The sequence below is a fragment of the Oryx dammah genome, unplaced genomic scaffold (genome assembly GCF_014754425.2).
Source record: "Oryx dammah isolate SB20612 unplaced genomic scaffold, SCBI_Odam_1.1 HiC_scaffold_16, whole genome shotgun sequence".
Lineage (NCBI taxonomy): Eukaryota > Metazoa > Chordata > Mammalia > Artiodactyla > Bovidae > Oryx > Oryx dammah.
The window spans coordinates 3,199,159-3,225,943 of NW_024070200.1; the positions used below are offsets into that span (position 1 = coordinate 3,199,159).

The 26,785-nt window shown below is 45.4% G+C and overlaps 1 protein-coding gene across 9 annotated transcripts in view; it reads right to left on the bottom strand.

The window, feature by feature from the left end:
* PPP2R5C (protein phosphatase 2 regulatory subunit B'gamma) overlaps positions 1-26,785 on the bottom strand; it is a 138,776-nt gene that overhangs the window by 40,853 nt on the left and 71,138 nt on the right. For all 9 annotated transcript variants that reach the window (XM_040256905.1, XM_040256902.1, XM_040256904.1 and 6 more), the window contains one exon: positions 14,343-14,542. In XM_040256905.1, coding sequence (XP_040112839.1) covers positions 14,343-14,542 — 200 coding nt within the window. The remainder of the gene's footprint in view (positions 1-14,342; positions 14,543-26,785) is intronic.

Sequence of the window (26,785 nt, forward strand, 5' to 3'; positions counted from 1 at the left end):
AATTCATTAATTCATGGAGTACTGGGCTCATAATCGGGGGGTCTTATCAGTAGAGGGGATAATTAGCCGCAGAGTGACTATGACTGCAGGCCTTCCTTGTTCAGTTGCTAAGCTGTGTCTGACTCTTTTCGACCCCATGGACTGAAGCACTTCAGGCTGCCCTGTCCTTCACCATCTCTTGGAGTTTGCTCACATTCATGCCCACTGAGTTGGTGATGTTATCCAACCATCTCATCCTCTGGTGTTCCCTTTTCCTTTTGCCTTTGATCTTTCCCAGCATCAGGGTCTTTTCCAATGAGTCAGCTCATTAGTCCTTCCTGCTGCTGCTGCTGCTGCTGCTGCTTCTAAGTCGCTTCAGTCGTGTCCAACTCTGTGCGACCCCAGAGACGGCAGCCCACCAGGCTCCCCCGTCCCTGGGATTCTCCAGGCAAGAACACTGGAGTGGGTTGCCATGTCCTTCTCCAATGCATGGAAGTGAAAAGTGAAAGTGAAGTTGCTCAGTCGCTCAGTCAGGTCACTCTTATCGACCCCATGGGCTGCAGCCTACCAGGCTCCTCCGTCCATGGGATTTTCCAGGCAAGAGTACTGGAGTGGGGTGCCATTGCCTTCTCCTTAGTCCTTCCTAACACCTCTTAAAAGCAAGAATCAAAAGGATCAAACTGTTTGCAACTAACTTAACGGCATCCAAAGCAAAGCTCCAGAACATTAGCAGAAATAAGTAAGTATGCAGTATTCATCAAGACAAAATCCACATAGTCAGGCATCCAATAAAAAATTAATTACCAGACACATAAAGCAGCATGAAAGATATAATCTATAACAAGAAGGAAAATCAATCAATTGAACTTACCTGGGACTGACACAATGGTAGAATTAACAGATAAGGCTAAAGCAACATCCTGTGTTTATAAAGTTAGGTGGAGACACGAAGATATAGAAGACATAAACTATATGAGATGAAGATGACAATGTGAGATGAAAATTTACTGGGTGGGAATTAACAAAAAAGCGGAGACGCTGCAGAAAATTACTGAACTTGAAGACAACAAAGGGAATCACCAAATGAAACACATGGAAAAAAATACAATGCTAAAGAGAAAAAGAGCACCCGTGAGCTGTGGGACAACTCTCAGAGGCCTAGCACAGACGCTACTGGAGTCTCTAAAGGACTATGGTGCAGGGGGCAGAAAAAAATGTTTGCAGAGATAAGGGCCAAATACTTTCCAAATTTGATAAAAGTTATAAATGAACTCCAAACACAAGAAAAAGAAGAAAAATACACCAAGGCCCATCGTAATCAAGGTGCTTGATTAAAAAGAATAAAAGAAAAAGAATGTAAGAAGCAGCCAGAGGGGGAAAAAAGATACACTAGGTTCAAAGGAACAGAGACAGGAAAGGCAGCCGACTTCTCATGAAAAACGATGCAAGCAAGAAGAGAGTGTAGCACAACTTTTTAAGGATTAAACTCTGACCTGCTGCTCTACACCCACCAGAGGCATTATGGGCTCCAGAGCACTGCAATAAAGTGAATAGCAAAATAAAGCTAGTCACACGAGGTTGTTGGTTTCCCAGTGCCTATAAAAGTTATATTGAAACCGTATTATAGTATATTAAGTGTACAATAGCCTTATGTCTAAAAATGCTAACCATTATCTGAGCCTTCAGAGGGTCATAATCTTTTTGCTGGTGGAGGGTTTGAAATATTTTGAGAATTACCAAAGTGTGACACCAGGACACAAAGCGAGCCGAATGGTTGGGAAAATGGTGCCAGCAGAGTTGCCTGTCACAGGATGGCCACAGATCTTCAATGTGTCACAAACACAGTGCACAGAAAGTGTAATAAAATGAAGCACAATGAAATGAGGCACGCCCGCGTGTCCTTCAAAATCAAAGGCAAAAGAGTGACTTTCTCAGGCAAACAAACGCCAGAAGAATGAATCGCCGGTAGACCTCAGGGGTGGGTTTCCCTGATAGCTCAGCTGGTAAAGAATTCACCTGCAAAGCACGAGGCTCCGGTTCGATTCCTGGGTTGGGAAGATTCCCTCGAGGAGGGCATGGCAACCCACTCCAGTACTCTTGCCTGGAGAATCCTGATGAACAGAGGGTCCTGGTGGGCTATCGTCTACGGAGTCGCAAAGAATCGGACACAACTGAGCGACTATCCATAGCACAGCACAGATCTCAGAGGTAAAGAATCCACCCGCCAAACAGGAGACGTGGGTTTGATCCCTGGGTTGGGGAAGATCCCCTGGAGAAGGAAAAAGCAACCCACTCCAGTATTCTTGCCTGGGAAATCCCATGGACAGAGGAGACTGGTGGGCTATAGTCCCCATAGGTTGCAAAGAGTTGGACACAACTTAGCGACTAAACAACAACACACGTCTACTACAAGAGAAATTTAAGAAACTCCTTTAAGCAGAAGAAAACTGGTATCAGATGGATATCAGAATGAAGAATACTGAAAATGGTAATTATCTGGATAAGTATAAGAGGGTTTAGGCATTGGGGGCAGGAGGAGAAGGGGATGACAGAGGATGAGATGGCTGGATGGCATCACTGACTTGATGGACGTTGAGTCTGAGTGAACTCCGGGAGTTGGTGATGGACAGGGAGGCCTGGCATGCTGCGATTCATGGGGTCACAAAGAGTCGGACACGACTGATCGACTGAACTGAACTGAACTGAACTAAAGAGGGTTTAAGAAATAGAGGGAAACAATAGAATGGGAAAGACTAGAGATCTCTTCAAGGGAACATTTCATGCAAAGATGGACTCGATAAAGGACAAAAATGGTAGGGACCTAACAGAAGCAGAAGATATTAAGAAGAGGTGGCAAGAATACACAGAACTGTACAAAAAAGATCTTCATGACCCAGATAATCACAATGGTGTGATCACTCACCTAGAGCCAGACATCCTGGAATGTGAAGTCAAGTGAGCCTTAGGAAGCACCACTACAGACAAAGTTGGCGGAGGTGATGGAATTCCAGTAGAGCTATCTGAAATCCTAAAAGATGATGCTGTGAAAGTGCTACACTCAATATGGCAGCAAATTTGGAAAACTCAGCAGTGGCCACAGGACTGGAAAAGGTCAGTTTTCATCCCAATCCCAAAGAAAGGCAATGCCAAAGAATGTTCAAACTACCGCACAATTGCACTCATCTCACACGCTAGAGAAGGAAATGGCAACCCACTCCAGTATTCTTGCCTGGAGAATCCCATGGACGGAGGAGCTTGGTGGGCTACAGTCCACGGGTCGCAAAGAGTTGAACACGACTGAGTGACTTCATTTTCACTTTCACGCGCTAGTAAAGCGATGCTTAAAATTCTTCAAGCCAGGCTTCAGCAATGCATGAACTGTGAACTTCCAGATGTTCAAGATGGTTTTAAAAAAGTCAGAGGAACCAGAGATCAAATTGCCAACATACGCTGGATAATGGAAAAAGCAAGAGAGTTCCAGAAAAACATCCATTTCTGCTTTATTGCCTATGCCAAAGCCTTTGACTGTGTGGATCATAATAAACTGTGGAAAATTCTGAAAGAGATGGGAATACCAGACCACCTGACTTGGCTCTTGAGAAACCTGTATGCAGGTCAGGAAGCAACAGTTAGAACCGGACATGGAACAACAGACTGGTTCCAAATAGGAAAAGGAGTACGTCAAGGCTGTATATTGTCACCCTGCATATTTAACTTATATGCAGAGTACATCATGAGAAATGCTGGGCTGGAAGAAGCACAAGCTGGAATCAAGACTGCCGGGAGAAATATCAATAACCTTAAATATGCAGATGACACCACCCTTATGGCAGAAAGTGAAGAAGAACTAAAGAGACTCTTGATGAAAGTGAAAAAGATGAGGAAAAAGTTGGCTTAAAGCTCAACATTCAGAAAACTAAGATCATGGAATTCGGTCCCATCACTTCCTGGCAAATAGATGGGGAAACAGTGGAAACAGTGGCTGACTTTATTTTTCTGGGCTCCAAAATCACTGCAGATGGTGACTGCAGCCATGAAATTAAAAGACACTTACTCCTTGGAAGGAAAGTTATGACCAACCTAGACAGCATATTAAAAAGCAGAGACATTACTTAAAAAGCAGAGAGTCAGCAAAGGTCTGTCTAGTCAAGGCTATAGTTTTTCCAGTGGTCATGTATGGATGTGAGAGTTGGATTATAAAGAAAGCTGAGCGCTGAAGGATTGATGCTTTTGGTGTTGGAGAAGACTCTTGAGAGTCCCTTGGACTACAAGGAGATCCAACCAGTCCATCCTAAAGGAGATCAGTCCTGGGTGTTCACTGGAAGGACTGATGTTGAAGCTGAAACTCCAGTACTTTGGCCACCGGATGCAAAGAACTGACTCACTGGAAAAGACCCTGATGTTGGGAAAGATTGAGGGCAGGAGGAGAAGGGGACGACAGAGGATGGATGAGATGGTTGGATGGCACCACTGACTCAATGGACATAGGTTTGGGTGGACTGCGGGAGTTGGTGATGGACAAGAAGGCCTGGCCGGCTGCAGTTCATGGGGTCGCAAAGAGTCGGACATGACTGAACGACTGAACTGAACTGACTGAACTGAGAATGCATCTTCAGCTTGTCACAGTTAGCCTTTAAGTGACTGTACACTGTGTCATGTAAATATGTTTACAGCAGCAGACTTCCATTTCTTCTCCCCCAGTCTTTCTGCTGTTGTTGCCATACATCTTCTCTGTATGTTATAAACCCCATGGTGTATTATTTTTAGGAAACAGTTCTATTTTAAAGAGATTTAAATAAAGATGCATTCTAGAAAAGCTAAATACATAAGACCAAACAATTGTGATAGTTTCGGACTTCCCTGGTGGTGCAGAGGATATGAATATGCCTGCCAACGCAGAGGACGTGGGTTTGATCCCTGGTCCGGAAAGATCTCACATGCTATGGAGCAACTAAGTGTTTGAACCACAACTACTCACTCCACGCCCTAGAGCGCACGAGCCGCAGCTACCAAGTCCGTGTGCGCTGGGGCCTGAATGTCGCAGCTGCTGAAGCCCACGCCTGGAGCATGCACTCCACAAGAGGAGCCCCCACCTAAGAAGCCCGTGCAAGTAGCCCCTACCTGCCGCAACTAGAGAAAACTCTCACGAAGCAACGAACACCCAGCAGAGCCAAGAATACATTTAAAAAAGTCTTTTTTAAAAAAAAGAGCAATAGTTTAAAAGCCAACAAAAGAGATAAAACGTAATCACAAAAAACATTCAGTTGGTCAAAAAGAAAGCAGAAAAAGAGGAAGAGGGAACAAAACCCAGATAGAATAAAGAGGGAAAAAATATAGCAAAATGGTAGATTTAAACCCAACAATATCAATACTCACAATAAAAGTTAATGGTTTGACTACCCCAATCAAAAGGCAGAGATTGCTTGACTGAATAAAAGTATAAGACTCAACCATATACTGTCTATGATACATCCACTTTAATATAAATACACACATTGGTCAAAAGTAAAAGGAAAGAAAAAGATTTGCCATGGTAACACTAGTCAAGAGAGAGTTGGAGGGGCTATACTAACATACAAAGTCGGTTTCGGAGAAAATAATGTTACTAGTGATAAAAGGATCATTTTACAGTTATAAAGGACAATTTAATTAACAGTACTAATACTGATGCACAGCATAACATGAAGCACTTGATGCAACTGCAAGAAACAGAAATAGAAAATAAAAAACTCCAATGACAACAGCAGCAAAAAATGAAAGACTCATATTTATGAGTCTAAAAAATACAGGGCAATCTACATGCTTAAAACTTCAGAGACGACCAAAATGGGGAGATATGCTGTGTTTATAGATCGAAAGGTTCAATATTGTTAAGATATCAATTCTCTCCAAATGTACATGTTTAATACAATTCTAATTAAAACCCTTGAAAGATATTTTGTAAATAAAGACAAGCTGATTCTAAAATTAATTTGGAGAGATAAAATAACTAGAAAAGCTAAACAATTTGAAAAAGAATAAAAAGGTTGGTGCGTTCACATGACTTGATCTCAAAGTTTAATACAAAGCTAATGGATTTCCCCAGAGGCTCAGATGGTGAAGAATCTGCCTGCGATGCAGGAGATCTGATTTAATCCCTGGGTTGGGAAGATCCCCTGGAGAAGGGAATGGCTACCCATTCCAGAATTGTTGCCTGGAGCATTCCATGGACAGAGGAGCCTGGCAGCTTACAGTCCATGGGGACACAAAGATTTGGACAGAACTGAGTGAACTCCGGGAGTTGGTGATGGACAGGGAGGCCTGGTGTGCTGTGATTCATGGGGTAGCAAAGAGTCGGACACGACTGAGCGACTGAACCGAACCAAACCGAGCAACCAACACTGTCACTTTTCACAATCATGAAGACAGTATGGTATAGGTGAGCAGATCCCTGAGTCAGTGGACGAGAATACAGGGTCCAGAAACAGACTTACCAATACAGTCAATTTTTGATTGACCATATCAAAAAGGTGGAAAGGAATTCAATGGAGAACGGTTATTCTCTTCAACAAATACTTGGACATCCATAGGCCAAAAAATGAACCTCAGAGAAAATGGATCATAGATTTAAATGTAAAGGTAGAAATGTTTAGGAGAAAATTTTTTGAGTTTGGGTAGGGCAAAGACTTCTTATATATGACACCAAAAGCACTATCCGTGAAAGAGATAAATTAGCCTTCATCTAAATGGAAAACTCTGTAAAAGACACTGTTCACATAAAAAGACAAGGCACACACTGAAAGAAAGGATTTGCAAATCACGTATCTGGCAAAGCATGTGTATCCAGAATATGTAAAGAAGTCTCAAACTCAATAAGAAAACAACCCAATTAAAAAATGGGCCAGTGACATGAACACACACTTCCCCAAGGAAGGTATGCAAACAAACACAGGAAAAAATGCTCAGCATCATTAATTGTTAGGGAATTGCAGCTTAAAGTCAAAATAAGATAAAAGGACTGAAGACACCAAACGCTGACAAGGAGGTAGAGCAGCTGCAACTATTACACGTGACTGGTGGGAGCACAGAAAATGGCACCTCGACCTTGGAAAACAGTTCGGCAATTTCTTAGAAAGTTAAACAAATACTCAACGATATGACCCAGCAATCCCACGCCTGTGTGCTCAAACATAACATCAAACTTGTTATGCTAAGTTAAAGGAGCTAGACTCAAAAGGCAACATGCTGTCCGAGTCCATTTATATGACATTCTGGAAGAGGTCAAACAACAGAGCTGGGGGATAGGTTAGTGGCCGCCAGAGGCAATGGATAAGGGGGAAGGTCTGACTTCAAAGGAGTAGCGTGCAGTGCTTTTTTGGAGGGCAATAAAACTGTTCTCTATCCTGAGTGGTTACATGACTATACATATTTGTCAGATCTCAGATAACTCTTTACTAGAAAGTTAATTTTGCCATATGGAAATTTAAAATTAATCTAAACACATTACAGAAAGATATTTACTAGGTTCTAAGTTCTCAAAGCTTCTTGGTTCACAATGCCCTAAGTGTCTTCATAATTTCTTCACTGTGCTCCTAGATCAAAAGAAATAGCTATTAATTTAGGAGCTTAAAAAACTCCAGCTTTTGTGAGGTACAACTGACATGTTAACTGTACATAAACTGTACAATTTGATACATTTAACATTTGCATACATCCATGAAATGATCATGCAAGATGATAAATGTATCCATCATCTCCCAAAATTTCTTAGCAGTCTTTTGGGAAAAAAGTTGGTTGGCTGGAGGTAGGGGTGGGTGTAGGTAGAACTGGGAAAGGGCAGAGTAAAGACAAAGATTAACTTTTTTTTCTTTTTGTATTTATTTCACATATTTAAAATAAGCACACATTTAAAACTAATTTTAAAACATCCAACAAAACAAAAGGTATTTCTCTCAAAATAAGAACAAATCTCCAAGAAACGGCTTACTGATATTTAAGGTAGAACAAGCATTCTCTGGATTTCAATAAGCACTTGTTGCTTTCATCTCCCCTTAGCTCATCTCTGACGAAAGCGCTTCTTTACCCCCATGTTACTGCGACTTTGGTAAAATAAAAACAACTAAGCAAAAAGGGGAATGCATTGTTCATTGGAGGGACTGATGTTGAAGCTGAAACTCCAATACTATGGCCACCTGATGCGAAGAGCTGACTCACTTGGAAAGACCGTGATGCTGGGAAAGATTGAGGGTAGGAGGAGAAAGGGATGACAGAGGATGAGATGGCTGGATGGCATCACCGACTCAGTGGACATGAGTTTGAGCAAGCTCCGGGAGTTGGCCATGGACAGGGAGGCCTGGCGTGCTGCAGTCCGTGGGGTTGGTCGCAAAGGGTCAGACACGACGGAGCGACTGAACTGAACTGATGGTTTAAATCACCACCTGAAAGAAATCTGCGGACTACTGAAGCTTCATTTTCAATATACCACCTCCTTTCATTCAAAACGCCCTTCCCCCTCTCATTTGCAAACTATCTTTACCCTTACAACACACAAAACTTTCCAGAACACACTGTAAACATCAGATATAAAAACCGAAGGAGAGTATCCAACATCGGTCCTTAACTGGAGTCCTTAACTGGATGATCACCAAGGGAATCTCGGCATGAAACCTCCAGTAAGGACCAGAGAGAAACCCTCTGCTCTTATTAGAAAACGCTGACTTGAACCCCAAGCATAAAAGAAAACTTGCAAGGCACCATCTCGTCACTGACAAGCAGTACAGATTAAAATATGGCGATGAACTCATTTCCCCTGGAAACTCAGCATGGATCCCGACAAGGACAGTACTACTGTTACACTACATACCAGGAGGGTTTTTTTTTTTTTTTTTTAAAGAAAAACATATTTACTGATTTTTGATGATGGCAAATGAGATACATAATTATATGAAATTTTTTAAAATTACAAAAATAGAGTAAAAGGGGAAGATCCACATAAACACACCACATAGAGGCAGCTACTATTAGCAGCTGGCTCTACGCTCCTCTAGAACACAGTATCTCTGAGACAGTAAGGGTGGACTGCGGAAGGGCACCCCTGCGTCTGATTCACTGACTTCTATGGAGTAATCCAGCCCCACAGAGATGGGTGATTCCAGAGAGGTCTACCTTGATATGAAGCACTTCTGAGCCAGCCACTCCACTCAACCGGTGACCAAAACAACTGCTTTTCCGACCTGCAGGCCATATTCATCTGTGACTAAGACTAGCCTTAGTGCCCTCGCCTAGGCAGGAAACTACTGAGTGAGGGTTACTGAGCTCTGATCAGGACTTGTGCTAAATTCCGCGGAAGAAGCCGGGGCACTTCCGTTTTCTCTGGAACTGAGAGCCCTGGGAGAGTTAGAGTTGTCACAGGCAGCGGGGAAGGCTTAATCTCAGGGGGCGGGGCAGGCAGGCCATTCAGTGTGACCTGGAGACACAGCGCAATGCCCCAGGAAACGTTTCTGAGCCGCTCCCAGGCCGTGCCGGTAGAACTCCTTGAGAGGAGCGCTTCTCACACTTTTTGGTCTTAGGACCCCTTTAAACTCCTGCAAGTTATTGAGGATCCAAAGAACTTTTGTTATTAGACTTCTGTCTATTGACATTGACAGTATTAGAAATTAAAGAAAAAAAACTTGCTCATTAAAAAATAATAAACTCATTATGTCAATACAAATTTATAAAAACTACTTTTTTCATAACTAACATTAGTTATTTCATAAAACAACTCATATTAAATAAAAAGATTTCCTAAAACAAATTCAGTGAGAAAAATGGCACTGTGTCACATTTTTCCAAACTCCTTTACTATTTGGTTTAATTAAAAAAAAAAAAAAAAGAACCACAAAGCTGAATTCTTCTATGTGCTATGCTCAGAATGTTCACTTGGTTGAAATACAGGAAGAAAAACCTGTCTCCAGCACTTAGGTAGCTGCAAAAGCTAGGGGTGATCAACAGCGCTTCTAGATAACTGTGGACTTCTCTGATACTTCACCAAAACTTGACAGGCGGTAGTTCACTAAAGGTTACCTATTCTGTGGAATCCTAAATCTTATCAATTAGAGGGGTCTCTAATTCCTGAAAACCCCATGATGTGTCTTGCACTCTGAATGGCTCTCCGGCCAATGAATGATTTTATAACATCATCTGTTTGTCATTTGGAAAATACTGGCCTCACTGAATTATGTATATTAATGTACTGTAAACAAATTGCCTATTAGACTGAACTGCCATGCTTTTTAAAAACAGGTTTATTGAGATATTCACATATCATACAATCCACCCCTTTAAAATGTACAATTTGATTGTTTTCAATATATTCACAGGACTGTGGAGGCACCACAACGTCTAGTTCCATGCATTGTGTATACTAAGGATCCCACTCATTGGTATCGACGCCAGTCTCAGCAGGATGGCTTGCAGCACTGGGAAGCTGAAGTCTGCACTGGCAGATACAAATCTTCCAAAATTCAAAATTTCTCCAGAGAGCTTGAATTTTCTTTTTGAATGCTCAAATTTTAATCATTGACAACAAACATCATCAGTTATCTTCCTTAAAGTGACATTTTCATTTTATTTTGTGAGAAGATGCTCCCTGAAAACCCAATCATAACTTTTTTGTTAGTCGTTAAGTATAAATGGTATTCTGTGAAAGAAGAGGCTATGCTATTAACTTGGTTTTGCTATGAGAAAAATGCCAATGCCTGAAAAACAGATTAATTAGATAAGTTAATTAAATACCAGATGGCTGACTATATTTTAAAAATGGCCGAAATATTGAGATAATGGAGTTTATGTAATTTAGCCCAAGAATCTAGACTCCAGGACCTCCCCCCTGGGTACTGCTCCCTTTTCATCCTCATCTCCCTGAACCTAAGCTATTTTAATCTGGAAAATAAAGGTCGGGCTTGATGATCTATAAGGTTCATTTAATTTCCATTGAATGACGTCTAAAAAGACACAGCTCACATGAAAAGTGCTCAACGTCATTAGCCAAGAGGGAAACACAATCCAGAACGACAGTGAGATCCTAGTTCACACCTACCAGGATGGCCACCATCAAACAGACAGACAGTAACAAGTACGGGAGAGGTGGGGAAACAAGCCCTCCTACCCTGCTGCTGGGAATGTGAAACGGGGCAGCCACTCTGGGAAGCAGTCTGGCAGCTCTCCAAAACGCTAAACACAGAGTTAGCATGGGACCTAGCAGTTCCACTCCTGGGTGAATGCTCACGAGAAATGAAAACATGTATCAAGCGACTTAGCAGCAGCAGCAGCATGTACACAGACATCTGTACATGAATGCTCACAGTGGCATTAGTCACAACTGCTAAGTAGCAGAAATGACACAAACGCCCATCAGTGGATAAACAGATAAATAAAATGAGGAGTATATATTCATGTAATGGAATATTATTCAGCAATAAAAAGAAGTTCTGACACATGCTACACCGTGGATGAAACGTAAAAACATTATGCAAAGTAAAAGAAGGTCGTGTACTGTATAATTCCATTTCTAAGAAATATCCAGGTTAGGCAAATCTACAGAGGCAGAAAATAGCAGAGCGGTTAAGTTACCAGGGGCAGGGGTGGGGAGTTAGGAAGAGTAGCAGTAACTGTTAATGGGTACGGGATTTTTTTTTTAGGGGGATGAAAATATTACAAAATTATATGTGCTGATGCCTGCACAACCCTGTGAACAGACTGAACCGAACTGTACATTTTAAAGGGGTGGATTGTACTTATGAATTACCCGTCAATAAATCTGTTAAAAAATATAGCAGCCCAGTCTAACACGCAACGTATTTAAAAGAAGTAAGCATAAAAGTGCAACATCTCTAGAGCTTTGGATTCTTCAAAGTCAGTGGGAATAAATGTCTGTAAAAATACTAAGACAGGGACTCCCTTCGCAGTCCAGTGGTGAAGACTCTGTGTTTCCACTGCAGGGTACATGGGTTCGATCCTTGGTTAGCGAATTAGGATCCCATGGGCCATGTGGTGCAGCCAAAAAAAAAGCAAAACACACACCAGGCACCCTTCAAGCAAGGCTCAGTGGTAAGCACACCAGGGGCGGTTGGGGTGGAACTGCGAAGGGGCCCACCTCTGCACCTGTCCCGCTGGGTCCAGGTGCTGCCCCTCGAGTCCTGCCCCCTCTCTGCTTCTGGGAGGGCCAGAAATGCTGCGAGCACCTCCTTGTGCACCTTCGTGGGACGGTCTAGCTCACCTCGCACCAGGTTTCTCTCTGCACCTTCTTCCCACCACGTGGGCGGTCCTGCAACTCTACTCTCTCCCCACTTCCGCTTCTTTCATGGCCTCACCTTAACCAAAAAGGACACGTTACTGATCCCAGGTCTGGGAAGGCACACATCTTGCTCACCACTCTTATTTCCTCACCTAAAAGCGTGTTCAGGGGATGCTCAGCAAGTGTCTGCTACGTGCATTAGAGGTAAGATGCCCAGGACTCTGAAGACGGCCTGCATTGCCCGAACAGGAACAAAGCTAAGAGGGTGTGAGAGCCTGGTTATTAGGACACGGTTTTAACAGGGAGGCAAGAAGTAACGATCACTTCATCTGAAACAAGTCTCAAGAGCGCGAGGCATGCTAAGTGGTTCTGGCAACAGGCCACCTTGGTGAAAGACCCAGCAGAGACCAGGGCCCGCGAGCAGTGCAGGGCAGGAATCCAGTCCACACCCGGCCAGCCTGGGCCTCGATGCCCCTTGCGGACCCCTCCCTCCCGAGGAGAGAGCAGGACTCAGGGGCTGCCGGCAGCCCAGGCCCCATCCAAACAGAAGAAGCTTCCACACGGTCATCTAATACAAATAAATTGAGTGTTTATAATAGATGCCATATAGATGCATTTAATTCAAAAATAGAATACGTTTAATATACAGTAAAGCAGCATTTAAAGTCAATGGAGAAAGGGGAATATTCATCACATGATGTAGGGACTAATGATTTTTCAATCATTTTAGAAGACACAGTTATATCCCTACCCTGAGACATTAAAAAAAAAAAAAAGGTTCCAGGAGGACTGCAAAACATCTTGTGAACAACAGAATTATCAAAGTGTTAGAAAATATTAGAGATTTCTCTTTGTGATTCTGGGGTTTGGGAGGCCCTTCCATAGTAACTGAGAGTGGAAATTAAGGAGAGAAAAAGACATGGCCTGATTTTCCTTAGTCTGAATGAGAGAGGCTTTAAAGGATTTACTGATCAGTACACACCTGCCGGGGGATAGTGAAGGACAGGGAGGCCTGCCGTGCTGCAGACCATGGGGTTGCCAAGAGTCGGACATGGCTTAGTGACGGAACAATAGGCCTGTGATGGTTCTTCAGGTAGGCGTCTGGGGAGGAACCCAGATGGACCTCACAGCCCTAGGCGGACGATAGGCTGGTAAAGTCTGACCTTTAAGAGCTAGCCAAAGTAAAGGAAGCAAGCTGATCTCTCAACTTTGGATACAAGAGATTGTGAACTACACAAAGAACATGACTTACATTTCTTTTCTCCCAAAGCACACATACTAATGTAAGAAGAAACATATTTTAGGTCAATGAGCCTAGTCAATTTTGAAATATATAGCTTTGGGGGAACAGAATCAGAAACTTAGAGAGTTCAATGGAAATCAGGATTTAAAATTTTATATTAAGCCACAAGGATTCCCTAGTTATCAAGGAGTAATATTTCAAAGACAGATAAAATAACAATTCAAAAAAACTCCAGGTGTCTGTTACAACTGGAGTCCAGCGTTAAACATTAAGAGTTTTAAAAATGGTATCACATGAAATGTTTCTAGATGGTAACCTCTAGATGTGACCTCTGTGACTGAGGTCACAGCGGGATCTGCAAAGGACCTAGAGATGGGCTGGAGAGTCTGAGACTGTAGACGGGGATTTGGGGGTCAAATGAAACCAACAATGAACCACAAGGGTGGACTTTCCTGACTCCAGCTTGGCCCCACCACTATTTTACTTCCTCCCAACCATTAGCATTTTCCTGCCCGTGTATGGACCACACGCTTACTTCTGAATTATGCACGGGCACTGTTACAGAGAGTAAAACAGTTAAGAAAAAAACGAAAGTTCCGACATTTCTACCCCACGTAGTGGCTGTGAGGATTAGGTGAGTTAACACTAAAGGCACGGCGGTCCTTCAAGTTCCCTCACTGTGGTCTAGGGAATGGCACAGAGATGTCCCTTCTTCCAGGTGCCAGTACCTATTTTTGAATAGCAGGATTTTTTTTTTGGTAGCAAACGTCACGTTAGGCTTAAACATCTTAGTATATTCTAAGCAAGTCAGAGTTCAGTTTGTAACCGAGGGTTGGGCAGGCTGGTTAAATGGCAATTACTTACCATATGGACTACTTCTGGGTAAATAGGCTCTGTGATCACATTCCGATTATGGGTGATGTATTCTACCATCTCACTTAAAGCAGCTCGCTTTACTTCCTTCCACTTTAGGTCACTTAGTGGATCGGAAACAAAGTCAAAGAGGACACAACACTGGCGTAACTTCTGGATAAAAAGCTTCTCTTGATCAGCAGGAGGAACATCTGAAAAGGAGGAAGCAAAGGATTATCGATCACAACAATGCTTAACACAGAGTTACTGCAACGCGCTTTTAAGTTTTCTACAACTTTTGAATCTCTATTGAGATTCGAGAAACAAGAGATGGGGTAGGAGTGAAGAGAGGTTATACATTCCTTAAAGACAATGAAAGGAAAAAACAAGTTAGTCGCTGCTCAGATCATATGCTTCATATGACAAAGTTTCTATGTTTCTTAACTCTCTGAAGCCATGTCCAGAGTACTGTTCCAAATAAAATTCTAATAAGTGCTTTCATTCAACAAACGTGACCCTGAAGCCATATCGCATGCCGCAGCATGGTGGGCAGTGGAACAGGAGGCAAACCGCAGCTCCGGTGTGGGGCGAGGGGCACCGCGGGCCCGCTGCACACGGCAGGCGAGAGGCCACAGGAGGGGTGCCCCCCGGTGCTCTAGATTTACGGGGGAGGGCGTGGTGGCTGTCCCTCGGCCAGCTGGCAAGCAGCAAGGACCATCATTGTGGAGCTGGCCAAGCGCACTGTTCCATGCACACGGTGGGGGTCTCCACCCACCCTGGTGCCCCGTATCCTCCGTCAGCGTGGGTGATGGTCAACACGTGTCACGTACGACAACAGCAATGCAGAAACAGCACAAACAGCAACAGTGTTACTGAGGGAGTGCTCGCCTGGGCCGGGGGTCGCACTGAAACCTTTATACACACCACATACACTTTTCTCACGTAATCTTTACAATGATACAACAGAAACGCGATGCAGGCACGGAGGGTCAGTGTAGGACTGGGAAGTGACGGAGCTCTGTGTGACGTTCTGGGAGGTACTGGAAAGCCCCGATCTGCCCGTGTGAATGTGACAGCTTTCTGGGCTAAAGAGGAAATCGGAAGTGATATTAACAAACAGGATCTATTGACCCGTTGACTGAAATGTGTCCAAGATCTGCCTGACACAGTGAACCAAGATTTTCCACAAGATCACATTGGTGTTACACTATCAATTAAGGGTAAAATAGCCATTTGGAGGGTGAAACAGCCCACTGGGTCTTAATTTGATAAGGTATACAGGAGCCTATTACTGTGGTTTCAGATTCCACACTGCAGATTCCTTCAAGAACCCTCTCACTGGTTACTTTTTGCAGTGGTATCAAAGAAAATGTCCATAACGATCTGAAAAGCCTACTGGAACGCTTCTCCCTTCCCAATCACGTGTCTTCCTGCATTGTTTTAACCAAAACACATGGCAACAGGCTGAATGCAGAGGCAGGCCGGAGAATCCAGCTCTCTCCTAGTAAGTCAGACATTAAAAAGACTTACAAAAATAGAAAATGATACCACCCTTTCTGGTTTAATTTTCAATGTGGTCAATATCAGTAGTTAAGCCCGCATCAACAGAAGCTCTCTGGGTCCTACGCAGTTCTGAGGGGTGTGAAAGGGTCCTGAGACCAAAGCTGCTGAGACCCCAGCCCCATAGGAGCCAGCACCACAAGTGGGTGCCCAGGTGGCCTGGCTTCCCTGCTTCCACCTGCCTCTCCCCACATCAGCTCCCCAGCCCACCTCACCTCCCTTTCCTCCACCAGCTGCCCCTCCTGTCTGGGGTTCTCGCTTGGGCCTGCTCACTACCTGGTCAGACAGGACGCACTCCTGGTCGTCATTTAGCTCCTCCTGCCTTGAATGGTCAGCTCCCTCGCTGGGCATCTCTTCCCCATCGGGCTGCTTTCTGAGAGCAGGTGCCAGGTGACTGTCCCTTGGTTCTCGGTAACCCCCCAGTGCCCAGTGTGGAACCCTGCAACTAGCAGGCACCTCAGCACAGCCTCCCACTTCCTGGGAAGCTCCCCGAGTCCCCATACTGCACAGCTGTCCAAGGGGTGAGGGCGTGCTGCCTGAAGGGTACTCAGGACTGAGGGAGGGAACCAGGACCACAGACATTCTGGGTCTAGGTGGCTGCTGAATCACTCAGATGAGTAATAGTCACGACAATGTCTGCGTCTCTTTACAATCAAATATCCAGCCCTTTTCAACGAAAAGCTTCATTTTCTCAATGACCTCTGAGCTTGACTTCAGTCCTCACTCAATTCCCCACCTGCACTCACCACCCTCCACTTTGCCAGAAACACCTTGAATGAACACATTTTTTAGTCACAGCTTGTGTACGTGGAACCTTCTGGCTTTCTCATACTGTAGAGAACCGAGAAGCCCATATTTACCCCTAAAAACTACACGACGACGACCGAGCTGTCACCAGAACTCTGAAACAAACCTATTGCAGTAAGAAGGAAGAGAAGAGTAAAATCTTCTTTCTTCATAAAATCTCTACCAATAAATATTCTTCTAAAAAAACCAAGAAAATCTCAACTTGCTGAAACTGTCAATTCTTCCAGGGCTCCAGACAGCTAAGGTGTTCAGTTCAGTTCGGTCGCTCAGTCATGTCCAGCTCTTTTCGACCCCATGGACGGCAGCATGCTAGGCCTTCCTGTCCATCACCAACTCCCAGAGTTCACTCAAACTCATGTCCATTGAGTCGGTGATGCCATCCAACCATCTCATCCTCTGTTGTCCCCTTCTCCTCCTGCTTTCAATCTTTACTGTATTAAATATTTTTGTTTACAGTTTATTTAACGTTTGTGAGCAAAATTTCATGAACTCGTGTTTTAAAACCTCATTTGGCTACATTTACAACTTTATTTTTTTTTTAAGCTGTATTAGACCAATCAAATCGAGTGAAAAATATTGCACCCACAGCCCCATCAGATATTTCCTCATGTTCACTGATTTATTTGGCTGTGTCGAGTCCTAGCGTGGCAGGCAGGATCTTTTGCTGCGGTGCACGGGCTCTCTGGCCGTGGTGCCTGGGCTCAGTAGCTGTGGCACACGGGCTCAGCGGCTCCATGGCATACAGGATCTTGGTTCCCTGAGCCCTGACCAGGGATTGAACTTGTGTCCTCTGCATTGCAAGGCAGATTCTTAACCACTGGACCACCAGGTAAGTCCCTCCTGTGTTTTCTGAATGCAGGTTAATTTAGGTTCTTGTTGGTCAGCATATTTTAAAAATCTTCAGTACTTTCTGCTGTGCTAATAGACTGTACCACTGGGGGATAAAAATGAGTGGAGGTGGTGGTGGGAGAATATGCTTTTTACTCTTGTGTACGCTGCGTCTCTACAGAATGAGTTATTTTTGTAATTGAAAAATAAACTCTCTAAAAACTATCGTTAGCATTGCTAATATTTTTTAATCTATTTTTTAATTGAAGGATAATTTCTTTACACAATTTTGTTGTCTTCTGTCAAACATCAACACAAATCAGCCATAGAGCATTGCTAACCTTGAAAGAGGAAAAAAGGTATGAGAGATACAACCCGTACTTGACCTGACTGTTCTGATTACCATGAAATGTGGATCAAACGGTAAAAACTAACCCAGGCTGACACTGTCGGTATCTCACACCTCAGCGTTTGGTATTCAAGACTATATTGACTCTCGAAGTAATAAACCACGACCCCTGATTTGACCCAATTTTTACGATTACTTCTATGAAGCACAGTAATGAAAGAATGGATTTTGAATTCTGCCCACGAGTGACAGTGGTTTACTTTAAACTGTCTACAGATGAGTAACATTGACATTCTTGTTTTTGGACACATTACAAAGCAACCTTGAGCCCCAAAGAGAGCATCAGCTAAAAAGCACAATATGAGACAAATTGCTGTAGCCCGTGGGCTTGGCCGGGAGCCCCCGTGACAGGGGTCTGGACGGGCCCCAGGGTACCACCCGGAAGCCCGACAGTGTGTGGAGTGAGATCTCTGATCTAAGAGCAAGAGGAACGTGGAAGGGGCACTTACAGCGCTGGCTGGAGAGTGTTCTTAATGCTGAGTAACATTTCCTTTCATTATTATCTTTTTAAGTTAAGAGCAGTAACATTTCTCTCTACAAATAACATCACAGGTGCCCTGCGTTTATATGAACTTCTTCACCCCTCCCTCAGTTGTTGTCACTGATTTGCTAATGTGAACTTGGGATGCTTCCTGATTACTTCAAGGTAAACCCCTGATGACACCAGGAGCAAACCTGTGATACCCACGCAAACCCTGCAGGAGGCAAGGAGCGGAGAAAAGACATTAACCCACAGCATCTGAAGAACGCATTACTCTTCGAAAAACATATTTCCTAAAGGGAAGCCTGTAATTAACAACTGATGCATAGGGGTGCTTAATGAGGTGCTGCCAGGCTGGGGTGGCTTCATGAGTGCCCGTGGCCTTTGGGTGAGGGAGGGCAGCATTCTCACCAGTGGCTCCAGGGCAGGTTAATAAGCTGTGGACACCTTCCTCTGACCGCTGACCCCCAAAATGTGGGTGAGCCCCGGCGCCTACCCAGGGTGATGACACAACTTCTGCTTGTGTTTGCTTTTACAAAGAATAGAAAAATAGGAGGTACTAATATTTGACACAGGAGCTGACACACACTGGAGGTGTATGTTGAAGACTGCTCTGCTGCCAGGCAGGAGTGATCGAGAGCCTGGGGACCGCTGGCCAGGCAGTGAGGAGCCTCTCCAGGCCTTCCCAAGTGAATCCAACACAACCCAGCACGTCCCAGCTGGCTCCACAGGTGTTTACAGTATCTGTGCATCTCAATTACCGCAGGGATCGATGGACAGGACAACACGTTGTAACTGCCAAATTGCAGGATGGGACATAGAAAAGTGACATCACTGAGCTGCCGCTGTCCTGGAAGGGGCAGCATGTGAACTCTGTCTCTGGGTAGAAATATTATCAAAGGAAGTAAAACAAAACAAGACAGGGAAGCCCACTTCCATATGACTCATTTTGGTGGAGAAGAGAAACATTCCAAGATGCCAAAAGGATCAACTGTTGGCAGGACAGTCAGAGAGAGGCAGGCCTTCTTAGCATGGAGATGATGGCTTTTCCCAAATAAACACACCCCCGATGAGAACCAAAGCCAGAGCTGCACGAACCGCCAGCCCAGAGAACGTCACTCTGAGATGTTCCCGGAGGCACGGCCGTGAGGCTGGGAACCATTTCGCAGTCACTCAGGTACTCCGTGCTAAGCAGATGCGGCAGGCTAGCTCTGAGAAACGCCCATGCGCCCCTTCCGGCCCCCAGCACCCACCCTCCTGACAGTGTGGGGACGAGAGCCTACCAGCACATGCCCATTCTGAGCCCGCAGACAAGAGGCAGTCCACACAAAACGGAAACACGGACACTTTCTCCAGAAGGAGGGAGCCAATCTTTCAGCCGTGGCATCCTGTCTTCCCAATACACTTATTCTGAGTACAAAGCGAGTGGGAATACGGCCTAGCTTTACATCTGACCATGCGTGGCCCTTCAAATTCCCCAGATCAATTTGGTGAGAATAGAAGTCTCTGCAATACTGACTCTTTCAATCCACAAACATGAAATATTTCTCCAATTACTACCAACTTGGAGTAAATCTGGGATTCGTCATTAATAAGTATTAAATTCCACTTACTCTTGGCAAGTACCCCCCACCAAGAAGAGTTCAGCAATACTGCTTTGATTTTGAGAGAGAGAATTCACATGCCGGGTTTTGAAGTGACTGTTTTCCCCACCGCCTCCTGTGTCTCCTGTCCTGAACCAAGTGTCTGCAGACATGAGAGCCCTTCTGTCGCATGGTCACCTCCCCCGTAGCATCACCGCAGAGCCTCACAATGGGCCTTATTACCTGTCAGGCGACGCTCCTTCACCTTGCCCAGCTTTACATCCTGACCATGCATGGCCCTTCAAATTCCCCAGATAAATCTGGTGAGACTAGAAGTCTCTGCAATACTGACTCTTTCAATCCACAAACATGAAATATTTCTCCAATTACTCTTTTCCTTAAATGTCTTTCAATAAAAATTTTATACTCTTTCATACTCTTCTCCTAAAAATACATTACGCATCATTTTTCAAGGTTTATTCTTAGGTATCTGTTATGTTCTGATGCTACTATAAACCGTATCTTTAAAAAGATTCAAGAATTTTCTAACTGCTGCTGTGGTTTAGAAAAAAGCCTTGACTGTATATTGTCACAAAAGGGTAGCGGGTTACAAAAGTCATAAGACTTTGATGCTGAGAGAGATTGGGGGCAGGAGAAGAAGGGGACGACAGAGGATGAGATGGCTGGATCGAATTACTGACTCGATGGACATGAGTCTGAGTGAACTCCGGGAGTTGGTGATGGACAGGGAGGCCTGGCGTGCTGCGATTCATGGGGTCGCAAAGAGTCGGACACGACTGAGCGACTGAACTGAACTGAACCCTTTTGTGTCTATGAAAACAAATTTCCTGTATTTTTTAATTAACTAATTAATTTTTAATTGGAGGATACCTGGTTTACAATATTGTGCTGGCTTCTGCCACACATCAATGTCAGTCAGCCACAGGTATACACGTGTCCTCTCCCTCCTGAACCTCCCTCCCGCCTCCCACCCCAGCCCACCCCTCCAGGTGGCCCCAGCTTCTATTAATTCTAATGATGCCTCTGTGAGTCCTTTTGGATTTCTGTGTGTACCACCCTTTCATCCACGAGTACTGACACTATTCTTTTTCTTGCCTGAGCAACGCTGCAAGGCAGCAGTGAGGGCGTCACCTTGGTCTCTCCACTGTCTCCGAGGGGAGCTCTCCCTAGCTCCCCAACCAGATAGATACTGGCGATAGGACTCTACAGATGACATTTAGCAGATGAAGGAATTGATCTATAGGTTTGTGTGTGCATGCTTAGTCCCGTCCAAATCTTTGAGATCCCACCTGCCAGGCTCCTCTGTCCATAGGATTCTCCAGGCAAGAATACTGGAGTGGGTTGCCGTTTCCTCCTCCAGGGCATCTGCCCGACCCAGGGGGCGACCATCGCTCCTGTGTCTCCTGCACTGGCAGGCGGATTCTTTACCACTGAGCCGCCTGGGAAACCCCATCAATAGGTTTAATGCCGTCTCAATCCAGTCCAGCAGTGACTTCTGTGAACTGATAAGTGAATTCTAAAAGGTACATGGAAAAGCAAAGGGTCAACACTCACCAAGACCCTCGGAGAAGAACAAGGGTGGGTGGGGGGACTTGCTGTTCCAGAAATCTAGACTCACAGGGAAGTTCCATGAACGAAAACGGCCACCAAGAACAGGGCCCAGAACAGGCCTGTAGAGATGTGGATACTTGATTTACGACAGGACTGCATTACAGAACAGCGAAGAAAGATCAGTCTTTAAAAATACGGCTCTGGGGCAGGAAGGAGGGAAGGATAGAGAAAGAAGAAATCAGATCATATTCTATGCAAAAATAACAAATAAGTTCCTGGAGAGCTAGGACTTCAGTCTGAAAGATAAAACTCTAATGGTTTTAGAAAATAATACAAAAGAATATTCCATGTAGAGAAAGAAGTAGAGAAGGACTTCTTACGACCTCAGGACTGCAATCGTTACAAGACTGACGTAATGAACTATATAAAGCTCAAACCTTTTTCTTCATCAAGACACCACAAAGAATGAAAAGATGTGCCACAGAGGAAGACAACTGTTTGAGTACATATAGCCAATGAGTTAACATCTGGAATATGTAAGCATTTCCAATAAGTCAGTAAGAAAGACGCAGAGTACCAATAGAAAACGAGGCAAAAGTCTTAACCGGGCACTTCATGCACACGCCCCAAAGGCTAACCGATCGCCACTCACTAGTGGCTGCTGCTGCTGCTGCTGCTGCTGCGTCGCTTCAGTCGTGTCCAACTCGAGGAATGCAAATGAAAACCACAGTGAGATACCATGAGACACACCGTGGACCGGCGGACAGTCTGAGGACACCCAGTGCTAAGAGCAGCCATGTTGGGCTGGACAGGGCTGCTGGGCAGGGCTGCAGAGCCCGGTGTCACCAAGGACAGAGGCAGACAAATGTGCTTGCGAGCTGGGATGCACTACTGGGAATTATCTATGTTTTAAATACATATATTTAAAACAGATATTTTAAATACATATAAAACATGGGCTTCCCTAGTAGCTCAGATGGTAAAGCGTCTGCCTGCAATGCAGGAGACCTGGGTTCGATCCCTCGGTCGGGAAGATCCCCTGGAGAAGGAAATAGCAACCCACTCCAGTACTCTTGCCTGGAGAATCCCATGGGCAGTGGAGCCTGGTGGGTTACAGTCCACGGGGTCGCAAAGAGTCGGACACGACTGAGCGACTTCACTTTCACTTCACTAAATACATATATGTGTGTGTGTGTGTGTGCGCGCGCGTGTGTGTGTATATACATATACACACATATGTATGTTTATATAAACCTAATGGAATTCAGGCACACATGCACCACAACATGTGTCAAAGAATGTCCACAGCAGCACTAACAGCTTGAACCAGAAACAATCCAACGTCCACCAGCAGTGGGCATTACATAATATTCTGTCTGAAATTGTGGCGATGAATGAAATACGGCCACACACAACACGGACATACCCTACGAAATCAGACTGAGGGGAGAGAGGCAAGATGAAAAGGACTTACTCAGTGTGACTCCATTCATACAGAGGCTAGAAACAGGCGCCCCTAAGACCTGTGTGTGACCTTCAGGGAGTTGTGGGGGTGACTGGTGGGGGTGCTGGTTACAGGAAGACTTGCTTTGCAGTGATCCTTCACACTTTGCGTTTGTTGTGCACGAGTCTTGTGAGTTACGTTACAAACTGCAAAGGTTACAGAGTACACGCACGTGGCAAAAAACGCCCTCAAGAACCCTCAGGAGCACACGGCGAGCCGCGAGCCCCCTTCCTCCACACCCGTCTGCTGCCTCCGACCCTTCTCCCAAAGGCAAGTGCCCGGGGCCCCCAGAGCCGCCCAGCACACACCCCACACGCAGGTCTACACGGGCATCTCCTGCACAACAGCTTTAGAGGAACGAGCACTGACGGTCTGCAAACTAACCTCGATGGACGCGCACACAGACGATCCCAGCACATTTTCTAAGGTCCCTCCAGGCATTTCCGTTGAAGAATTTAAGCTCTGGATATGTGTGTGTGTGTGTGTGTTTTTAATAAATTTTGAAAAAAATTCCCAATCAAGATGAAATCTTAATGACCTCTAATTTTTTCAAACTATATATAAAGTGTCTCCCTATTCCTCTCAAAGAAAGGATCAGCAATTATGACTTCAGATGCACAATGTAAAAACGGCGGTACGACTTGTTCATCAGATCTAATGCATCTGGTATAAAGCGGAGCAGAGCAGGCCCCAGCCTTGAACACATCTAGCCTGTATCATAATGTATCCAGCATACACACGCCAGGCACGGTACCAGGCATGACAACAAAGAGATAAATTAAAGCATGCTACTTGATCTAAAAGAAAGCAACAACTAAAATGTGTGAGAACTGCAATGATGGGTGCGGCAGGACAGGGCCTGGGGGTGAGGAGTGTGGTGCAGGGAAGGGCTTCCTGAGGCGCACTTGAACTTTGCCTTGGAGGGAGGGCTGGAGCCTCGTCAGCTCACAGAGGTGCAGGTTCACTGTAGAGGGGCTGGGCCCCACTCGGCTGGGAAAACGACCCACAGGTGTCGTGCTATGCAAGTCGTTTTGGTCATGTCTGACTCTTTGCCACCCCATGGACTGTAGCGCACCAGGCTCCTCTGTCTGTGGGATTCTCCAGGCAAGGATCCTAGAGTAGGTTGCCATGCCCTCCTCCAGGGGATCTTCTGGACCCAGGGATCGAACCCGAGTCTCTTACATCTCCTGCCTTGGCAGGCGGGTTCTTTACCTCTAGCGCCACCTGCCCACCTCTCAAATCTGAGCTCAAAAAGACAGAACCTTACCTGAAGGCAATAGATTACATTTTATAAACCTAAATTAATCACAGTGGATCTTTAGCCATACATTTTCATAGAGGAGAAACTCCTGTCTTCCTCACCACTTAATCCTTAGTATCTAGAACTGGCCAAGCACACAGCAGAACCTCAAATAATCTGTTGAATTTGAAAAAGTTGATCTGAAGGAAACAAATAAGGGTGATTTAACTGAGCAGTGTCATAATTTAAATCACATTTATATTAAAATAATGACACAGGTATCAGAGCAGAATGCAAAGTCCATATAAAACTTATGACAAGTTCTTCAAAGAAGCTGCTCGTGTGGGCATTTCAGCACTCTAAATTCTCAGAGGTTTGCATTTTGACAGAAAAATCTGAGAAGTACTGTGAGTAGATAGATTTGAATCAGAGAGGGTTTTTAAGTAGATGATTGACTCAAACGCAACCTGGAAGCAAGGTCTCTTCAGAAGCGGCGCGGGGCACTGGAGTGGAGAGGCCAGAGGCAGGGCATCTGCGAGGAGGGAGGAAGCAGCGTCTCCGAGCTGACTTCTCAGCCTCCTCACGAGGCAATCGGGACTCCCGGCAGGGCTCCGTAGGGCGCCGGCCTGGCCGGGGTCGTTTTTGGTCATAATTATCTCTTACTCCACAAATCCAAACTTCTGCAACTTGAGAGCCTGAAAAATACGCTGAATGAAACTCTCACTTCTCTATAGATGATGCGATGAGACCAATTCTACCCGGATCCGTGGTGCCTACGTAATCTTAAAGTTGAGCGAACCCTCCCTCTCCAGCGGTTCCTCACTTGGCTGATGAAGTTAAAAACCATCACCCACCTTGTAAGTCTTTTTCAGTGTCACAGCGCAAAGGTCACAGTTCATCTATTCTAATGTGTACATGGTCCATGTCAGCACCCAACAGACCAAGCTTCTCTTTCCCTTCCTATGTTCTCTCTCTTTCTCGGTGGTCCTGAAAACAAGGTTGGACTTACAATCAACAGCGTCTTAGATCTGATGGGACTTCACCACACACATTGAGCTGAGGGGTCAGATATTTCATACAAATACAGCCCACAGGCTCCCCGCGTCACACTTTCTGTCTGTACCGCCTACACAAGGAGCTAGTAAACCGCTGCTGATGCAAAGGGGCCAGAGCACCAGGCGCGGTCTACCTGCTGCTCGAGGAGAACCAGCGGCGGACGGCCAGCCCTGCATCCTGCCTCGCTGTGCAGAGCCACCCTTCTCCGGTCCTTCTGGGTGGTGTTCCGGGCGCCGCAAAGTGGAAACCCCGCCTGCTCTATAACCTGGATGTCAGTCTGGTGATGCAAGTATGCCAGCAGCTTCTACATCACCACTCTCACTTTAAACATGTTTCGCTGGTGATAACTGCGGCTCGAAATCCATTGTGAACGCTCCCTTCGTAAACCCCAATTCTGTAGTTTATCAGCTGAGCCGCACACGTGCGTGAAGCTTACCTCCTCCCTCCCACAGGAAAAGACCTGCTCCCCGGGGCCGGGTCCAGGCTGGAAGGTGGCTCAGGACAAGCGCACCTTGTGTAAATCTGACATCTGACTGGTTTCCTTGCCGACCCACGCGCGCCTCCTTCCAGCCTTGGAGACCCTTCTTGCCCTCTGGTTTTCCTGCACTTCTTCAGTCTTGTTTGTATCCACACACAAAGCGGGTCCCAGTCCTCTTTCTCACTGACCTTGCACCACTGACCCCCAGCCCACCACCCCTTTCTCGTGAGACTACAGTGTAAACTTATAAGGCAGTTATTCTCATTTCAGAAAGCATCATCTGAAGCCAAGGTCTACTTCGTCCCCGTGCTCTGCACCCTGGCAACCGGCAGCTTCGCCAGGGAGGTGGGCGGGGCGGGCAGAGGCTGAAGGAGGGTCAGACTGAGGTGAGACAACGGCCAGCAGAGACTGGTTTCCTCGGAAAAGCTCTTCGTAAAGGCAAGTGAACTCAGGGGGACATAACACGGAGAAGCAAACTGATTTCCAGCCTAGACCCTGCCGCAAAGAGCACGGCGAAGTCACCACAGGGTCCTAAGCCTGGAAAACCTCCAGTGGACACACACGGGCATCTGGGAATGTGTCTGCACTTCCCGGCGCAGGTGACGCGCAAGAGGAAGTCAACAGGTGTTGGCTGAATTATAGCCTCCGCTCTTTTGACAGTGAAAGATTAAGTCAAACGCCTAGGAATAAAGAAATTCAGCCCCAAATTTGTTGACAAAGGCTTTCTTTCCTGTTTAAGGACTTAGTTCTAGAACGCCTTGTTGGGGAACAAATAAGACACTCACCATGAGTACAAATCAGTAAGCATCCAACGTCTCTGGCCACGCTGCTCCCTCCCTCACTGAGGCTGGCGTTTCTGATGAAATATTATACAACACCACCACACCTGGCGACCAACAGCGCCAGCAACACAGCAGCTCTCATCTAAGGCACAAGG